Genomic DNA, 13,959 nt, shown 5'->3' with positions numbered 1-13,959 from the left:
GGTGAAGGCATTGTAGGAGGAACAGGAATAAATGTTGGATATTTCAAATGTGTTCACATTTAGACAGAGCAGTGATGGCAAAGCACAGGAATAGGGTCTTGTTTCAAGCCTGACATTGATGTCAGGGTTGGACTAATCCCAGGGTTTATGTAAATTTTCCTGGTCCAGCTGTAAATTCCAGTCACACAGTATCATCCTCTTTACTTCCAGCACTGGAATTGCAGGTGGGAATTGCAATACCAGGCTTCCCTCCTGGGGAAGGTGGAACCACCCTGCCAGGAGCAGTGCTGCCAGCACAGGTGCCTGAACCCTGATGTGGTGGTGGAGCTGCAGCTGAACCACTTCACTATAGAGGAAGAGAACAGATAGCTCAGCCCAGCAGAACTCCTCCCTTTTCAGCGTGGAGCTGCTCCAAGTGGATACAGGAGTATTATTCCAATAGTACTTAAAAATTCTTCCTTTGACCTTCTTACTAGAAGGAACAGCTGTTGGCTTTGCTCTAACCTTTAAACCCTGTGAGGTTTTCTGTTTGCCCATCCTAAAGCAAACGTGAGGCTGTGCAGACGTGGTGGTTCCTCAGCTTCCATTTGGAATGTGTTAACTCCTTTGAGGCTGTCAAACAGGGAGCAAGTTGTAAAGGCTGGAAGGGCACAGAGACACAAACATCTCCCAGCGAGGTTTGCTTTGCAAATTTCATGTTTATTTCTGCATTGAGAAGGGTCGAAAGCTTATTTAAAAACAGAAGTGCAGCTCCCATTCATTTCACAAAGGATCCGAGCAAACACTGTCTGCGATGCCGCACAAGTGCAGGCAGCAGTCCTGGGGTGCTCCTGCCCTGTGCCACAGGCAGGGCTGGAAGTGGAGGTGTTGCTGCTGCTGACTGGGATGGCTGAGGAACAGGCTGAGAAAGAGTGATGGGCTCTGACCCTGTTTGTGCAGCCACAGGGAAAAGGCTGGGCTGCACTTCAGATGCTGCCACAGCGTCACACCCTCAGCCTCGCCGGGTGGGCAGCCACAGCTCGGATGTTCTGTCCTCTGACCGTAACCCACCTGCTCCCCCTTTCACTAAAAATCTCTTTCCTCTGTGCTGAAATGTAGCACTGAGGGAGAGAGAGAGAAACTATTAATTGCATCTCATTTTTAACAGTTCATTCTGTTCCTGTTTCAGGCAAATTACACGTGCTGTCCACCAGTGCTGCAGAAGCAAAATGATTGCTTGTTTATAGAAAAAGGCATCTGAAATATGCAATAACCTAAAAGTACATCAAGTTCTTGCTGGCTGTACGAAACTCTTCTCTGTTGCTTCACCATAATGCGCAGCAAAGTCCATTTGACATAATTTGAAAAGCCAACTGCAGTCCTGTGATGGAGGTACGGGTACCACTGGGTGCCTTACGTAGGTTCCAGTCTCCTTTTCTTCAAGCTCTGACTTCTCCTGAGGGGGCTGCACCCTGCCAAACAGGGAGAGAGTGAGAGATGGAAGCTTCTTAATGCTTTTTTTCTGCTCCCAAAAGCGCTCCTCAACTCTTTGTCTAATTTTTCCTTGATAGGACAGTGACATAGAAAAAACAGACAGTTCTCTGAGCCCACTGTCACAGCTCCTACAGCCAGGCCCAAGAAAAGAGGAATGTTTCTCTCGCTCCACTTCACTAATCTAACAGCACTGCTTTCAAAGCCAAGAGCCATTGTTAGGACAGAACTCAGTCATTTTGGGCAGCACCTACCTGGGCTGGCACTGCTGTTGCTCGTGAGGGTAGCAGGTGGCTGCAGTTGTGCAAGTCTGGCAGAGGCTTTGTGGTGGTTCGTTCTGTGAGGTGTCCTGTTACGGCTCCTCGTCGGGTGAGGTCCGTGGGCTGTGTTAGGTGTCTGGTGTCCAGCTGATGATGGGTCTGCCACCTGGGGACCTGTTACCTTAAGATCAGTGCTCTCCAAGGAAATGTCCCAGAGTTCAGGATCATCTGGAATGAATGAGAAGGTGATCCACAATGGTAGTGTTGTACTACAGGAATGACAGTAACTCCAAGATCAGTACACTCTTTTCCTACAAGCGGTGGATACTATAAAATTTAATCTGTAAAGCATTTTTTATGTCAGTGCACATCAGGGAATGGTCCTGCCCCTTGAGCTCTGGACTTAAGCAATGGCCAGGCACCATGGTGTAAGTGTGACACAAACAGCCAAAGTTATACTAGAAAAAGACACCCACCCCACCTGCAAAGATCTGTTTCTGTGCAGTATCACCTCAAGAAAAGGGTTTACCAAATAAATATAACAACTCTACTCAGGAGCCTAAGTGGAAAACCCCTCATAGTGATGGACATCATCTCCCTGCCACTTAAGCAAAGTTTGTATTGTTAAGATTAGACTCACACTTACACTTCTGTTATTCCAATTCTTCGGAACTTTTACCTTTACACTGTATTTTGAAGAGCTGATTTAAATACTAATGATTTAACACATCACTTTTTGGCTGACCTGCAAAGAACTCCTCTTCTATTGCTAGCTCCTGTTGTACTGCTGGAGTGCTGTGCTTTATGGGAGGGTCAGATGTTGCTGGAAGGAGGTAACACAAGAAGAGATTAATATCAGAAATACAGAAGAACCCTTTGCTCATCCTTAACAGAGCACGAGTCTGAAATGATAACCACCAGCTGCACCAGGTATCCTCTTTTTTCCTAGAGCTGGTTATGATTTGGTAGCAGGATGTAAAACAGTAAGATTCTTTCTCTACCTGATGCTGTCTGACAAGAGCAAGTGTGCTACTTTAACATGTTTCTTTTAGCCTGCTCCCCCCACCTCCAGGTTCCAGAATTCCCCATGAGTAAAAGGCAACATATCAATGGCTAATATTTGCCTGCAGCCTCAGCTCGGGTGCAGCAGGTTAACGGTGCTGACAATAGCTTTAGGCTGGCTGGAAAATTGCAGTTTTAATGATGCTTAGAGCTGATAATCCTGCCACTTTAAGAACACAGAGGGGGGGATAGGATGATAATTCTCCTTCCTTTGGCCTCAAAGGTGTGTTGATGTCTCAGCACAAAAGCACCTGAAGCTGGTCAGGCTCCTGTACTGAGGGTAAGGTGTGCCTGCCAGCAGCTATCACGGGAACTGCCAGTTTTTAATGCCATGTCTTATTACCCTGTTTGCTGTTGGGAGTAACTGCTGGAACCTGATGCTTTTTCTCCATCTGTTCCCGGAACTGTTGCTGTAGCTGCTTCTGTCGCAATTTCCGCTGGTAAGTGGCATCACACTCCATAGCCAAGGAGTCTGTGTTCCTGTCCCTTCCCCCGAGCAAGCACAAAGTCAAACAGGATTTCAGCAATTACATTTTATGAAGAAAAAATTCATTAAGAACTAACAGTAAAGAAAATCCACTGAACTAGTGGTTTATGGCATCTTTGGTATTGGGCTGTGCGGGTGTTTTAAAAGGTACGGTAACTTCTAATATACTTTATAAAATACATGTATAACAGCAGTCTCACCTGGGACCATTTGGCTGTTTCTGATCTACTGTCACTACAGCAGCCTCAGTCTGACCAGGCTCACAGTGAGGTGCCACCTCAGAGTGCTGTCTCCCTGCTGTGTTCTGCCTTTCCAAATAGCTGGTGTACCTTGCTTTCTCTATTTCAGGCTCATAGTCCTGTATTTTAGCTGTGACCAAATTTAACTCAGAGGGTACCTAAAAAAGGAGGAAAAAAGAGAAAATGTTCAGAATTTTCCATCATCCAATTAATGAAATAAGCACAGGTTCTTTCCATACAGGCTGTTTAAAATCTGTTTTGTTTGCTCCAAGTCGACCAGTGAGTTAGAAAGCTGAAATGCCTTTTCAGTACACAGTAATTCAGTTAGTTAATCACCGAATTAATATGCCTTTTTGTTAGTTTAATCCCTCGGTGCTTCAGGGCAGTTAGCCCCTATCTCCTCACACTGTGCTCTGCAAACAAGAACAGGTGCAGGTGATCGATGCAGCATTTTACAGCTTCTCAGAGACCCACGAGGCTGTTGCCGAGCCTGTCAGTTCTACCAGTTCTGTTTGCACACTTGTGTGAAAGGGCACAGCAAACCTTGACTCAGTTCTGCAACCACGAGGCCTCTGAGGAAGCTACACCGTTCTTGTTTTATTAAAGATGGGATGTTTTTGCTCTGTGATTTTACGAATTTGTGGCAATGCCTCTAACAGACAGTGACCCTGGCAATGGCAAAGCAGAGATTTGGGCTGTCTTTACTTGGTGAGGTGTCACTTTGGATCTGCTCCTACAGCCTTTAGCTAGAGAGAATCACCTTATAGCTCTGGGCATCTAGTGGTGTTTGGTAAATCCTAGTGTGACTGAAGGAAACTTTAGTATGAAACTCCATGGATCAGCAGCTGTAAAAGACTTTGTTTTTCCTCAGTCCACAAGGTAGGTCACCCCCTAGAAGCCTCCTGCCCCCAGCTGCAGCTGGCAAGATCCATGTTGGTTACTGAGCTGCCACCTCAGGAACAGCCAGGACAACTTGGATACTATGAAGACTGTTATGTCACATCAGAGCACACAATAAAGGGGTTACAGAATGGTTGTCACTGGTGAAGATGGACATCACAATTTATTGTATGTCCCTCTGGACTAAAGATCTCCAGAAGAGGCATTTCTCCATGGTGCTGGTTACCTCAGAAGGTTTACTGACATAGTGTTTCACAGAGGGTAAAGTAACTGCAGCTCTTTTTTCCTTGCAAACTGAAACGTAAGGAGTCCAAAAAGCAAAGCAAGTAATGTGGTTTCTTATTGTTTGTGAAGGATAAGAATCATAGTTCAAGTGTTTGAATACACATCAGTTGTACATGCTAATTCTTCATACATGGAAGAACCAGTTTGCCAGTAGTATCATATCAAGTATTTAACACAAATAAATAAGAGTGTAGTTCTTCCTAATATTATTCCTCATCCTCCAACAGCCAAGGCCAGTATGTCCTGCTCTCATAATTCAGTTGCAAAACTCAGCTATCAGCACAATTTGAAGTGAGGCAGAGGACATTTGCAGGGCCATTAGTATACACCTCATAAACCAAAATAAAACAGTGTTACCTGTTTTCCTGTTCTGTGGTAAAACCTTGAAATGACTGGCAACAGCTGAAAGTTGTCGTGGGTCCAGTCTAAACAGTTTAGTTCATCCTTTCTATCACAGAGGCATCTAACAGTCTGCAGTGTTCTTTTGGGAAGGAGCCAGTTTGGTTAAGGCATAGATTACTGGCATTGAACAGAGAGATTTAGAAAACATGGCCATAAATGTCACACGAGATTCTGAGTCAGGTACTTTCTTTGCCACAGCAAACTTGTCTGCTGCAAAGAGTCAAAATTTGGAGGGGTTGTGGTAAAATGTCAGGGAAAAACTCTGCCTGCTGGTTTGTGTGAACTGTTTGTTACAAAGTCTATTGGTCTCCAGGCTGGTAACATTCAGGAATGAGATGCACTGATCAGTATTTATAAACCTTACAACATGAAGGACCAGGAGCAGTGGATGTTCTGCAGTCCCTGCTCTAACAGCCCGTGTACTGCACCTGACGTGGAAGCTTGTTCACGGCTCGTAGGTAGTCCTTGTCTAGGATGCAGTTCCCAAGAGCATTCCCAAAGCACCTGAGAAACAAGAGAGCTCACTGTGACTGAAAAATAACACTTCATTCTCACATAACTTCTGAAAATGTACCAGTACTGATCTTCACTTACTTGAGTGCCCTCTTCAGTCCATCTGTTACAGCCTCCTTTCTTGCCTTTTCTAAGGATAAGGCCTTGGACTTTAGGCCTTCACTGACTCCATATCCCACATCTTCATGGTATGACCCATCCTGCAGTAAAATTTTAAGTAAGTATTGGGGAAATTCTACACATACAGCACTTGTGGTTAGGTGCTGTGCTTTCCTAAGGCTGATTACTTGCTCTTAGCTGGTTGTTCTGTAGCAATGTCCATGTTTTGGACAGCACTAGATTTCCTGCTGCAGTACAGGACTCCAGGACCACAGTCTAACCTGTGCAAGACCTTTCATTCCCAGCTTCAACTTGCTCAACTACAGACAGAGCAAACAAAAAAATCCACTTACCTTAAGCTGAACTTTGACAAAAGCACAGACACCCACATAGAACCTGCCATTGTTGAGGTCAACAAAGTCTAGGGGAAGGAAAAGCAACATCCTAAATAATACAAAAGGCTTCTGGTCCACATTTAGTTTTTTTGTCTTTTAAGGACATTCATAAACCTGTACCATACTTGCTGAACGTTCCTAAGATACTGTATCATCTTCTGTAAAATGGAGCATGACTTACAAAATATTAACTGTAGCTTGAGAATGCTGACATATGAAAGAACAAAGAGTTGCAAATGTTACTAGTAATTCATATATGTATCCTAAATGTTCAAAGAATAACAATTTTTTTCACCTGGAAGGAGAGATTTTAAGGGTTAATTTATAAAAACAACCATGGAAAAGAAACTGTAGTCTATACAAGTAATTTCTTTCCTATTACATACCAGAAGTTTCCAGTTTGTAAAAATTTGAATAAATGTTTTATCCAGGACAGAATGCCTGAAGAGGTGAACAGGTTGCAATACAATTCTCAGTCATAATCTCTAAAGTACCTTACTTCACACCAAAAGCAATGCTAAATAATACACATAGAGCACTCTAGTCAGCAGTCTTGCAAGTCTAATAGAAACATGACACATGTCTGAAATGAAATTTGGAGTTCAAGTAACTCCGTTCTGGGGTGCAAGAGCCCTTCTGTACTCATCTGGTCTATTTGTTTTATTGTTTTGTGATCCTGCTGAAGGTGCAAGCCCCCTTTTTCTACCCAGAAATTTAAAACATAACAGAATCCTCTTGCTCTGAATCTCTAAGGAATGACTTCTTATGGCATTATTTGAAAAAGGTAGGAGTTTGAAGGATGTCAGTCCTTTCTTGACTAAAAAGAGGAAAAAAAAGTGGTGCAGAATAGATGGAAAGCAATGAAGTAAGTTATTCTATTTCTAGAATCTACCAGCCTGAGTTAAGATTTCTGAAGGTAGGGAGAAGAAAGAAAGTACTTTTAAGGAGCTACTTTGACCTACTTCTACAACCAGTCTTTAGCATAAGCACAGCAGATCTAAAAACAAGAACAGCACTTCTCTGGTAGGTACTATTTCAGCTACTGAGATGGAAGAGGCTGAAGCTTTAAGATCACCTGAACACCAAATTATAGTGAAAATTTTTTCTAAAGCTTTCTATTATAAAAATCTCAGTATTAGGTATTAGCTAGAAGAGGAGTCTGCAGAAAAAGATGGGTCCCTAAAGATTAGGAGAATATTAAATGAGAATATGATCTGGTTAGAGTATAAAAATTACAGGTGAGTATGAAAGCTGGCTCAGGGCTGCTGGGTGTTAAATAGTTTAATTGTAATTACTCTTGACTGAGTGTTCCCATAGAGATCAGAGACTTGATTAGAATACCTCCAGAATAATCATAAACACCCTCAGAGTAATGACTGTGACATGTAAAAAGAAAATAGAAGCTCCATGGTTATTCAATTTCTCTAATTTTTACTAACTGTTAAAGCACCTGGAAATTGTACATGCCTCTCTGCAGGTTGTTTGGAGTGACCAAGTTCTAGGATAGATACCCTGGCCCTTATCTGAGAGACTTTTCCTTCACAGTGAAACAAGGGGGAAGGAAGATTTCTTTGCCCTCAGGAGACACTCACCAACGTTCTGCTGAGTGACTGAATGAGCCCAGCCATTGAAGCCAAACATCTCGTTGGCCAGACTGATGACCTTGTGACCCTCAATGTAACAGACCTGAAAAGAAAGGCATAAATACATAAATATGCATATAAACACAGGGACCTGTGCACACATCTCTACACATCTTTATTTTAAAGAGGGATTACACTCATCACCTCACACTGAGGAAACCTGGCTGAGTTCAAGGTTCAGGTGAATAAAAGGATGATGGTGCAGCTTTAGGTTCACTCTTTTCCAGCAACTGTGATGGAGGTTAATATAACCACAAATATGACTTAATGGAAGGCAGAGCTAGAGGAGACTAAAGATGGTAAAACACAGCCAGTGTTATATAATGCTTCATATAGTCCAGTTCTGGGAAAAAACAAGGAAAACATCTCAGTGTTGCACAAGCAGATAAACATTCCCTTGTAAAGGATGAAGCACTGAAAAATTAAGTCTTTTTTTTAAGTGTAAAAGGGATCTGTGGCTCAATAAAAGTTAGAATTTATGCCATGCTGACTTTGCATTCATATCTGCACATTAAACTACTAGCGGGAAATTACCTTAAAAAAAATAAGGAATATTGTAACATTTTAAACCCTAGGGGGAAAGAAATGGAGTAGAACCATCTGTGCATGTGTGTTCCTACCTTTTGTCCTCCTCCAGCCTGGCGACTGCTGATATAATCTGGACCCAGCCTCTGACGAAGAGCATGCTGGATGGCCTGGTATTCACTGGCTGTGTAGTGATACTATTGACAAAAATAAGGTAAGACAAATCTTACTCTCCTAATATCATTTCTTTATCCCAGTCCTTCCAAGAGGTGTATGATCCATTTTTAGAATCAGTTTATAACAGACAAGGAAACAGCTCATGTTATGTACATGCATTAGATTGGTTTTTTTTCCCTCCTGATGTATACAATTATTGAGCTGTAGCAACTATTTTTGATTAATAATCCTAGTCAAGCTTGCCACAAACACACATATAAGCTTCTGTTTTACCCCTCAAAACCAAAACATAATATCTCTGTGACCAACAAGAAAAGTGTATTTAAAAACTCCAACAAAAGCAAAGATTAACCTTATTCTAGCACCATATGCCATCAGGGCAGGGAGGATATAAACTGAGGAAACCAGTCAAAATAGGAATTCCTTGAGGAGTGTTCAGCAATTTTCCCTCATGGGGAAAATCCCTCTGGATGACTCCAATATCACTGGTATCTTTAGAGAACAACAGCATCACCAGAAGCCTAAAGTGTTGTAACTTTAGGCTTGTCTTAGTAGAAATGCAATTTAAAAAACGTAGCAAAGCCTAAATGTATGCTTAAGGATTTGAGCACTAAAAAGCTTGTGTTGCTCTGCTCTGATGTGGGACAGAACAGAGGTTTTACCACCTAAATCATAAGTACTGTGTATGAATGTATTGGCTGCTCTAACAATTCAGCAGATCACAGTGTGTGTGTCATATAAATTCCAACCCCTGGCAAACCTCTCTAATTTGTATTTGGTCCTATTTAAATTTAAAGGAATAACTTTGTCTTTTTCTATCTCCAGAATGCAAGCCTGTAACCAAAAAGCATAAGGAAAAAGGGAGGATGCACATGCCTGTGCCATATTCAGGAACTACATATAAATGCCTATTATGGAGAAGAGAATTCACCACCAAAAGCTCTGTTCAGCCCAGATAGGTTGTTTTTTTTTTTTAATAGCTGAAAGTAGTTGGCTTTTCTGAATCACTACTGGGAACGTGTGCAAGTATGATCCAGGCCATCTGGGAATAAGGGAGAATAAAACAAGACCCACTTTTGAGATTTAAAAACCTTCAGAGAAGAATACACAGCAATATATTATAACTCGAGGCATGCCAAGGCCATCATGGATGAAAAATGTAATATACAATTAGATGTAGCACGATTCCAACCTTACTCTGTCCAAGTTTAAAATTAATGAATGTGCAGGGCAGATTTCCAGAAGCGTGAGCATAAAACTTCTATTTCCCTTCTGGGCAAAGGGGACTGACCTGTCCGAAGGAAGCACCTGTGCTGGAACTGTTGCTGCTGCTGGAGCTTTTGCCATCTTTTCCCTGGCTTTCAGGCATCCCTAAAGGAAAGAGAAAATAGAATTCCCTCTCAGATTCTTCAGCACTTCTTGAATGACTTTCAATATCTCTTAATACTTAGGCTCTGATAAAAAAGCAGAGGTAACTTTTTAAAACCTTACTTGGCTATACCCTGACTTGTCAGTCTTTATTTTAGATTATTGCTTTGACTGCAATCAATCAGACTGTCTTGTGTTATCATGGTACCACATAAACTGTGCAGAGCTGAAAACCACAGAGAACCTGTAAGAATTGTAAGAAGTGGTGGCAATAATTCAGTAGATGGCACCCTTTTCCAAGCCAGTATCCAACACTTCCCAGCACTGCACTCCACCCTGCTGGAGCAGTGATCCCTGGGATTCCCAGCTGTGCCAAGGGAATGCAGTAGCTCTTCTGAATAACCCACGGAGACAACCTTTAATTGTATTTGCAGAAATGTCATTTGTACAACCTGTAGCCCAGCACTCAGACTTTTGAAAGCAATACAAATATAGGACAAATTAATACACATACAAGATAGCTGGAGATGTCAGAACAGTTTGAGTAAGTCTAAAACCCTCAGAGAATACCATGATTTGACAGTCAGTCAGAACCTGGCTGGTATTATGCTTTGCTAATGTATTCCAGGTTCAGCACTTTTTAAAATAAGGGTTCTTTCCAGTCTCTGAACAAGAAATCCAAAGTTTACTGAGGACTTGGCAAACAATTTTCAGAAGGAGTATATTGGTTGTTTCCTGGGCAAGTATGAGCACTGGCAATTATGCCAGGTGTAGCTAAAACTCTCCTTAATTTTGGTTGGCTAGAATTATTCACCTTCAGTCCAAAACTTGTATAATTGTACAGTGTTCATCCACTTGAATGTGTTTCAGTCAGAAGTGAGCTGCAATTTGTGGTAAATGCATTTGATTTTGGAAAAAGAACAAATAGGAGGCAATGTTACCAGGAGTAACACTTGTGATTTAAGCAGGCTATTTCCCCTCTTCAACAGCATAGGGAGGGAGACAAGTAGAGAGAAAAAAATAGTATATGTGGTGAGAGGCAAAAGGAATCAAAGTTTGAACAATACTGCTGCCTCCCCTCATGCCCCAAGCAGTCTAAGTCAGATCTTAATCGTTATAATCCCCTGGGAAAAAACAAAATGTCATTTGTTACATAGCCCTGTGACCAATTTATACAAAGTAGGTGGGTGGTGTTTTGATGCAAAATTGCTTAATACTGATTTCAGTTGAAGTCCTTTAAGTTTTTAGATTGTGTGCACCATTATCAGCCTAAATTTATTAAAGAGATACACCCCTAATAAAGCTCTGAATAAGTTATGGGAATTGATTCTGAATGAGAACAAGGAAGTTCAGAATCCCACTGAAAACAGCTTCCCATCACATGGTTTTAATCCAGCAGATCAGATGCTGCTAGGGAATACTAGCAACGTACTTCTTTGCAATAAACAGTTTAAAAACGTGTCAGTGTTTTGTCTTCAAATTATGTATGAATCCAGTTTGGTTTCAGGCTTTACCTGCAGGCACAGCTTCAGCTGTGGGCCTTGTTTAAAGCAAACACTCTGTCAGAGCAATGTGGTGGGTTTTGCAGTCGGTGAAGTGCAGCACAGTAGAGCCCTGGGTCTCAAAGCAATTACCAGAGCATTTCAAAGTGACAGAACTCCAATATCAAAATTATTAGAGCAGGAGTTTGGAAGAGAGAAAAGTTAATTCTGCAAATGGAGCTGTAAGTCTTTTTGAGTATCAGAGCCAGGAACTAGGGAAGGCAAGGTACTTCCATTTCTCAGTGGAATATTGTTTCCTCACCCACCCCACCCTCTCGCCACAACATTTTAACTTACATGAAACATTAATACTGAAGTAGATAATAAGCTATTGACTTGAGTGCCAAAGAGCCTCGAACACCCTCCAGGGCCAGGACTGTGCAGGGAGACTGCCTGACTCATTAACCAGTGTTAAAAAAAGCCCTGTTTTCAAAGCACCTTGAAATACTAAAAAATAAAGTTCAAATAGACACAGGACAACATAAACAGCTTACATCAATTCAAAGGAATTATAATTTATTACCTCTGTGATTCTGACCATTATTTATTATTTACAGAGAATTTATTATTTACAGAGAATTCCTTTCAGTTCAGCTGGTAATGTTCTCAGGAAATTTTCTTATCAGTGAGAAAAAACCCACACAAGACTAGAGGTTATCTGGGCAGACTAGATCAGGTAAAGAAACTTAACAGCTTTTATTACTTCCGTATTTTGATCTTTAAAATTCAAACATATTAGGTACACGATCAAAAAAAAAATTCTCTGGTTTGGGAAACTAGATAATGAAATATTAATTTTCAACAGCACTCTAGAAATAGGTATATATTTGTATGCTGGTAGTGAATGGAGCAGCTGCTGAGAAAAATCTGGATGTGTGCACAAATTCCTGTGCAGGAAATAAAGCAATCTTCTAGAGCAGATAATCCTGAATTTAATCTGTTCAGGTACAACTACCACTGTGGGCTGTGGTGGCAACACCTTCCCCTTCCATGATTGTATGGACATAACTTCTATATAACACACCTTTCTACCCTGCTGTCCACTACGCCCAAAAATTTATTTTGGTCCTAAATCGCTTCTTTTCCCATCAGTTCCCCTCTGTCTTGACAAACTAGGCTTTTGAACCGTGCCCTGTGCCTTAATCCTGTGCTGGGAGAGCCAGTTGCCAAGTTCTCCTCAAGTGTAAGGTGCAAGCAGGTAGTTTTGCATCACTTCAAAATAGTTGGCATACCACGAATTGTGTGAGTAGCACAGCTTGGGAAACGCTCAGCTAGAACATGGCTCTTCCAAGAAATTAATTACAGCATCACACAATCTAAGGACTTTGACATGGACTGTGAACTTTCAGAGGGCTTTTCAGTCAACCTCATCCTCTCTATAGGGTAAGTTTCCTTCACAGTGAAGCTTTGGCTTGCTGAGTAAAAATCGTCAGCATTCTTTCAATCAATGCAATTCCACTGAGCCCTCCCAGAGCAAACAGTTACACGTGTAGCAACAAGTGATTTAGCAAGCACTAAAGATAATGCCACATACTTAACCTAAAGTGCAAACTACTCCAAGAAGACATCCAAAAAGCTTTAAAAGCTTTATATTTCCGTGGAGTATTCTCTCCTGTGGGAACTCCAAACTGCTTTATAAGTTGATTTACCTGTTATGCAAAGGCTGCTTTACCTAACACTAAAGCTGAGGTAACTCTTTTAAGTATGATGGGGCAGATGTTCCTAATCAAGAAAGGCCTGTGCTACACCAAAGTTTAAAGAGAGTGGAAAAGAGATGATGAAATTGCCTGTGGAAAAGCTGCATACAATAGAACTCTTCAATTTTGACTTCTGTTATCTCTAGGCAAACAACCTGGACGATTTAAGAAAATCAAGGTGATGTTCTGCTGACTTCATCAGAAGAAAAAGATATTCAGTGTTTTACAGGTTAAGCCATGAAATGCACGGGGAGGTCATGAGACTGGGTGGGCTCTGATGCTGCCAGTACCTTATTGATGCATCTTAGTGATTCAGGCTACGTTCTGTAGTAAGAGAATAAAAAAGATATAACACAGAAAGTTTGAGCTACCTGCAGTAATTTAACTATATTTGCTTTCAAGGCACACAAACAGCACTATGACAATTTCTACTCATTTAGGGCATGTGTGACATCTGACACCTTCAAGCAGTTCCATTTATTCCAGTGGAATCTATGTGGCTCCAAAAGCATAATTTAACTCCTCGGTTTATCAGGCACTACTAGGTTTACATTTGCCATGTCTGGGATGATGATCCCCTCCCTGCACTAAACAGAAAACACTAATCCTGGGTACAATTTTTATTAATTAACATTTTAATGAACACAGGGTAAAGCTCTTCTTTCCTTACCTTTATAGAAGCTTAGCAGAATAACACAGTGCCGTTGTGGGGGAATGTTTCTATATAAGAATTTTTGAATACATCCAACATCTCAAACAAAGCCTACCCGGTCAATTCCTGCGTTTTGGAATGTGGGATGAGAAACCTCCTTATTCACTATGCTCAGTTTTCTGTCATAACAGCCTTTATACAGCTGCCACAAGTGCACCAGTCATCTGTGTAAGTATTGGAGGTT

At 41.4% G+C, this 13,959-nt stretch overlaps 1 protein-coding gene across 1 annotated transcript; it reads right to left on the bottom strand.

Moving 5' to 3' along the window:
* Positions 1–453: 453 nt before the first annotated feature.
* Positions 454–13,239, bottom strand: RAD52 (RAD52 homolog, DNA repair protein). The gene is made up of 12 exons (XM_027668281.1): positions 13,219–13,239; positions 9,749–9,828; positions 8,376–8,477; positions 7,705–7,798; positions 6,071–6,138; positions 5,700–5,818; positions 5,534–5,609; positions 3,480–3,676; positions 3,136–3,278; positions 2,476–2,553; positions 1,725–1,958; positions 454–1,451 (listed from the first exon to the last, which is right to left on the bottom strand). The coding sequence occupies exons 2-12, from the start codon at positions 9,824–9,826 to the stop codon at positions 1,393–1,395; spliced, it is 1,248 nt and encodes a 415-aa protein (XP_027524082.1). The 5' UTR covers positions 9,827–9,828; positions 13,219–13,239; the 3' UTR covers positions 454–1,392.
* Positions 13,240–13,959: the final 720 nt, after the last annotated feature.

Source organism: Corapipo altera, unplaced genomic scaffold, assembly GCF_003945725.1.
Source record: "Corapipo altera isolate COAL_440 unplaced genomic scaffold, ASM394572v1 1, whole genome shotgun sequence".
NCBI classification, from domain to species: Eukaryota; Metazoa; Chordata; class Aves; order Passeriformes; family Pipridae; genus Corapipo; species Corapipo altera.
The sequence above is the reverse complement of the archived record's forward strand: the minus strand, read 5'-3'. Positions and strand labels throughout refer to the sequence as shown.

Bases quoted from the DNA above. Each gene is read 5' to 3' on its own strand.
- RAD52 (XM_027668281.1), bottom strand. From the start codon at position 9,826: ATGCCTGAAAGCCAGGGAAAAGATGGCAAAAGCTCCAGCAGCAGCAAC. The intron at 5,819-6,070 runs GTAAGTGGATTT...ATTTTACTGCAG, and splicing joins TTGTCAAAGTTCAGCTTAAG to GATGGGTCATACCATGAAGA. The intron at 3,279-3,479 runs GTGAGACTGCTG...GCTCGGGGGAAG, and splicing joins AAACAGCCAAATGGTCCCAG to GGACAGGAACACAGACTCCT.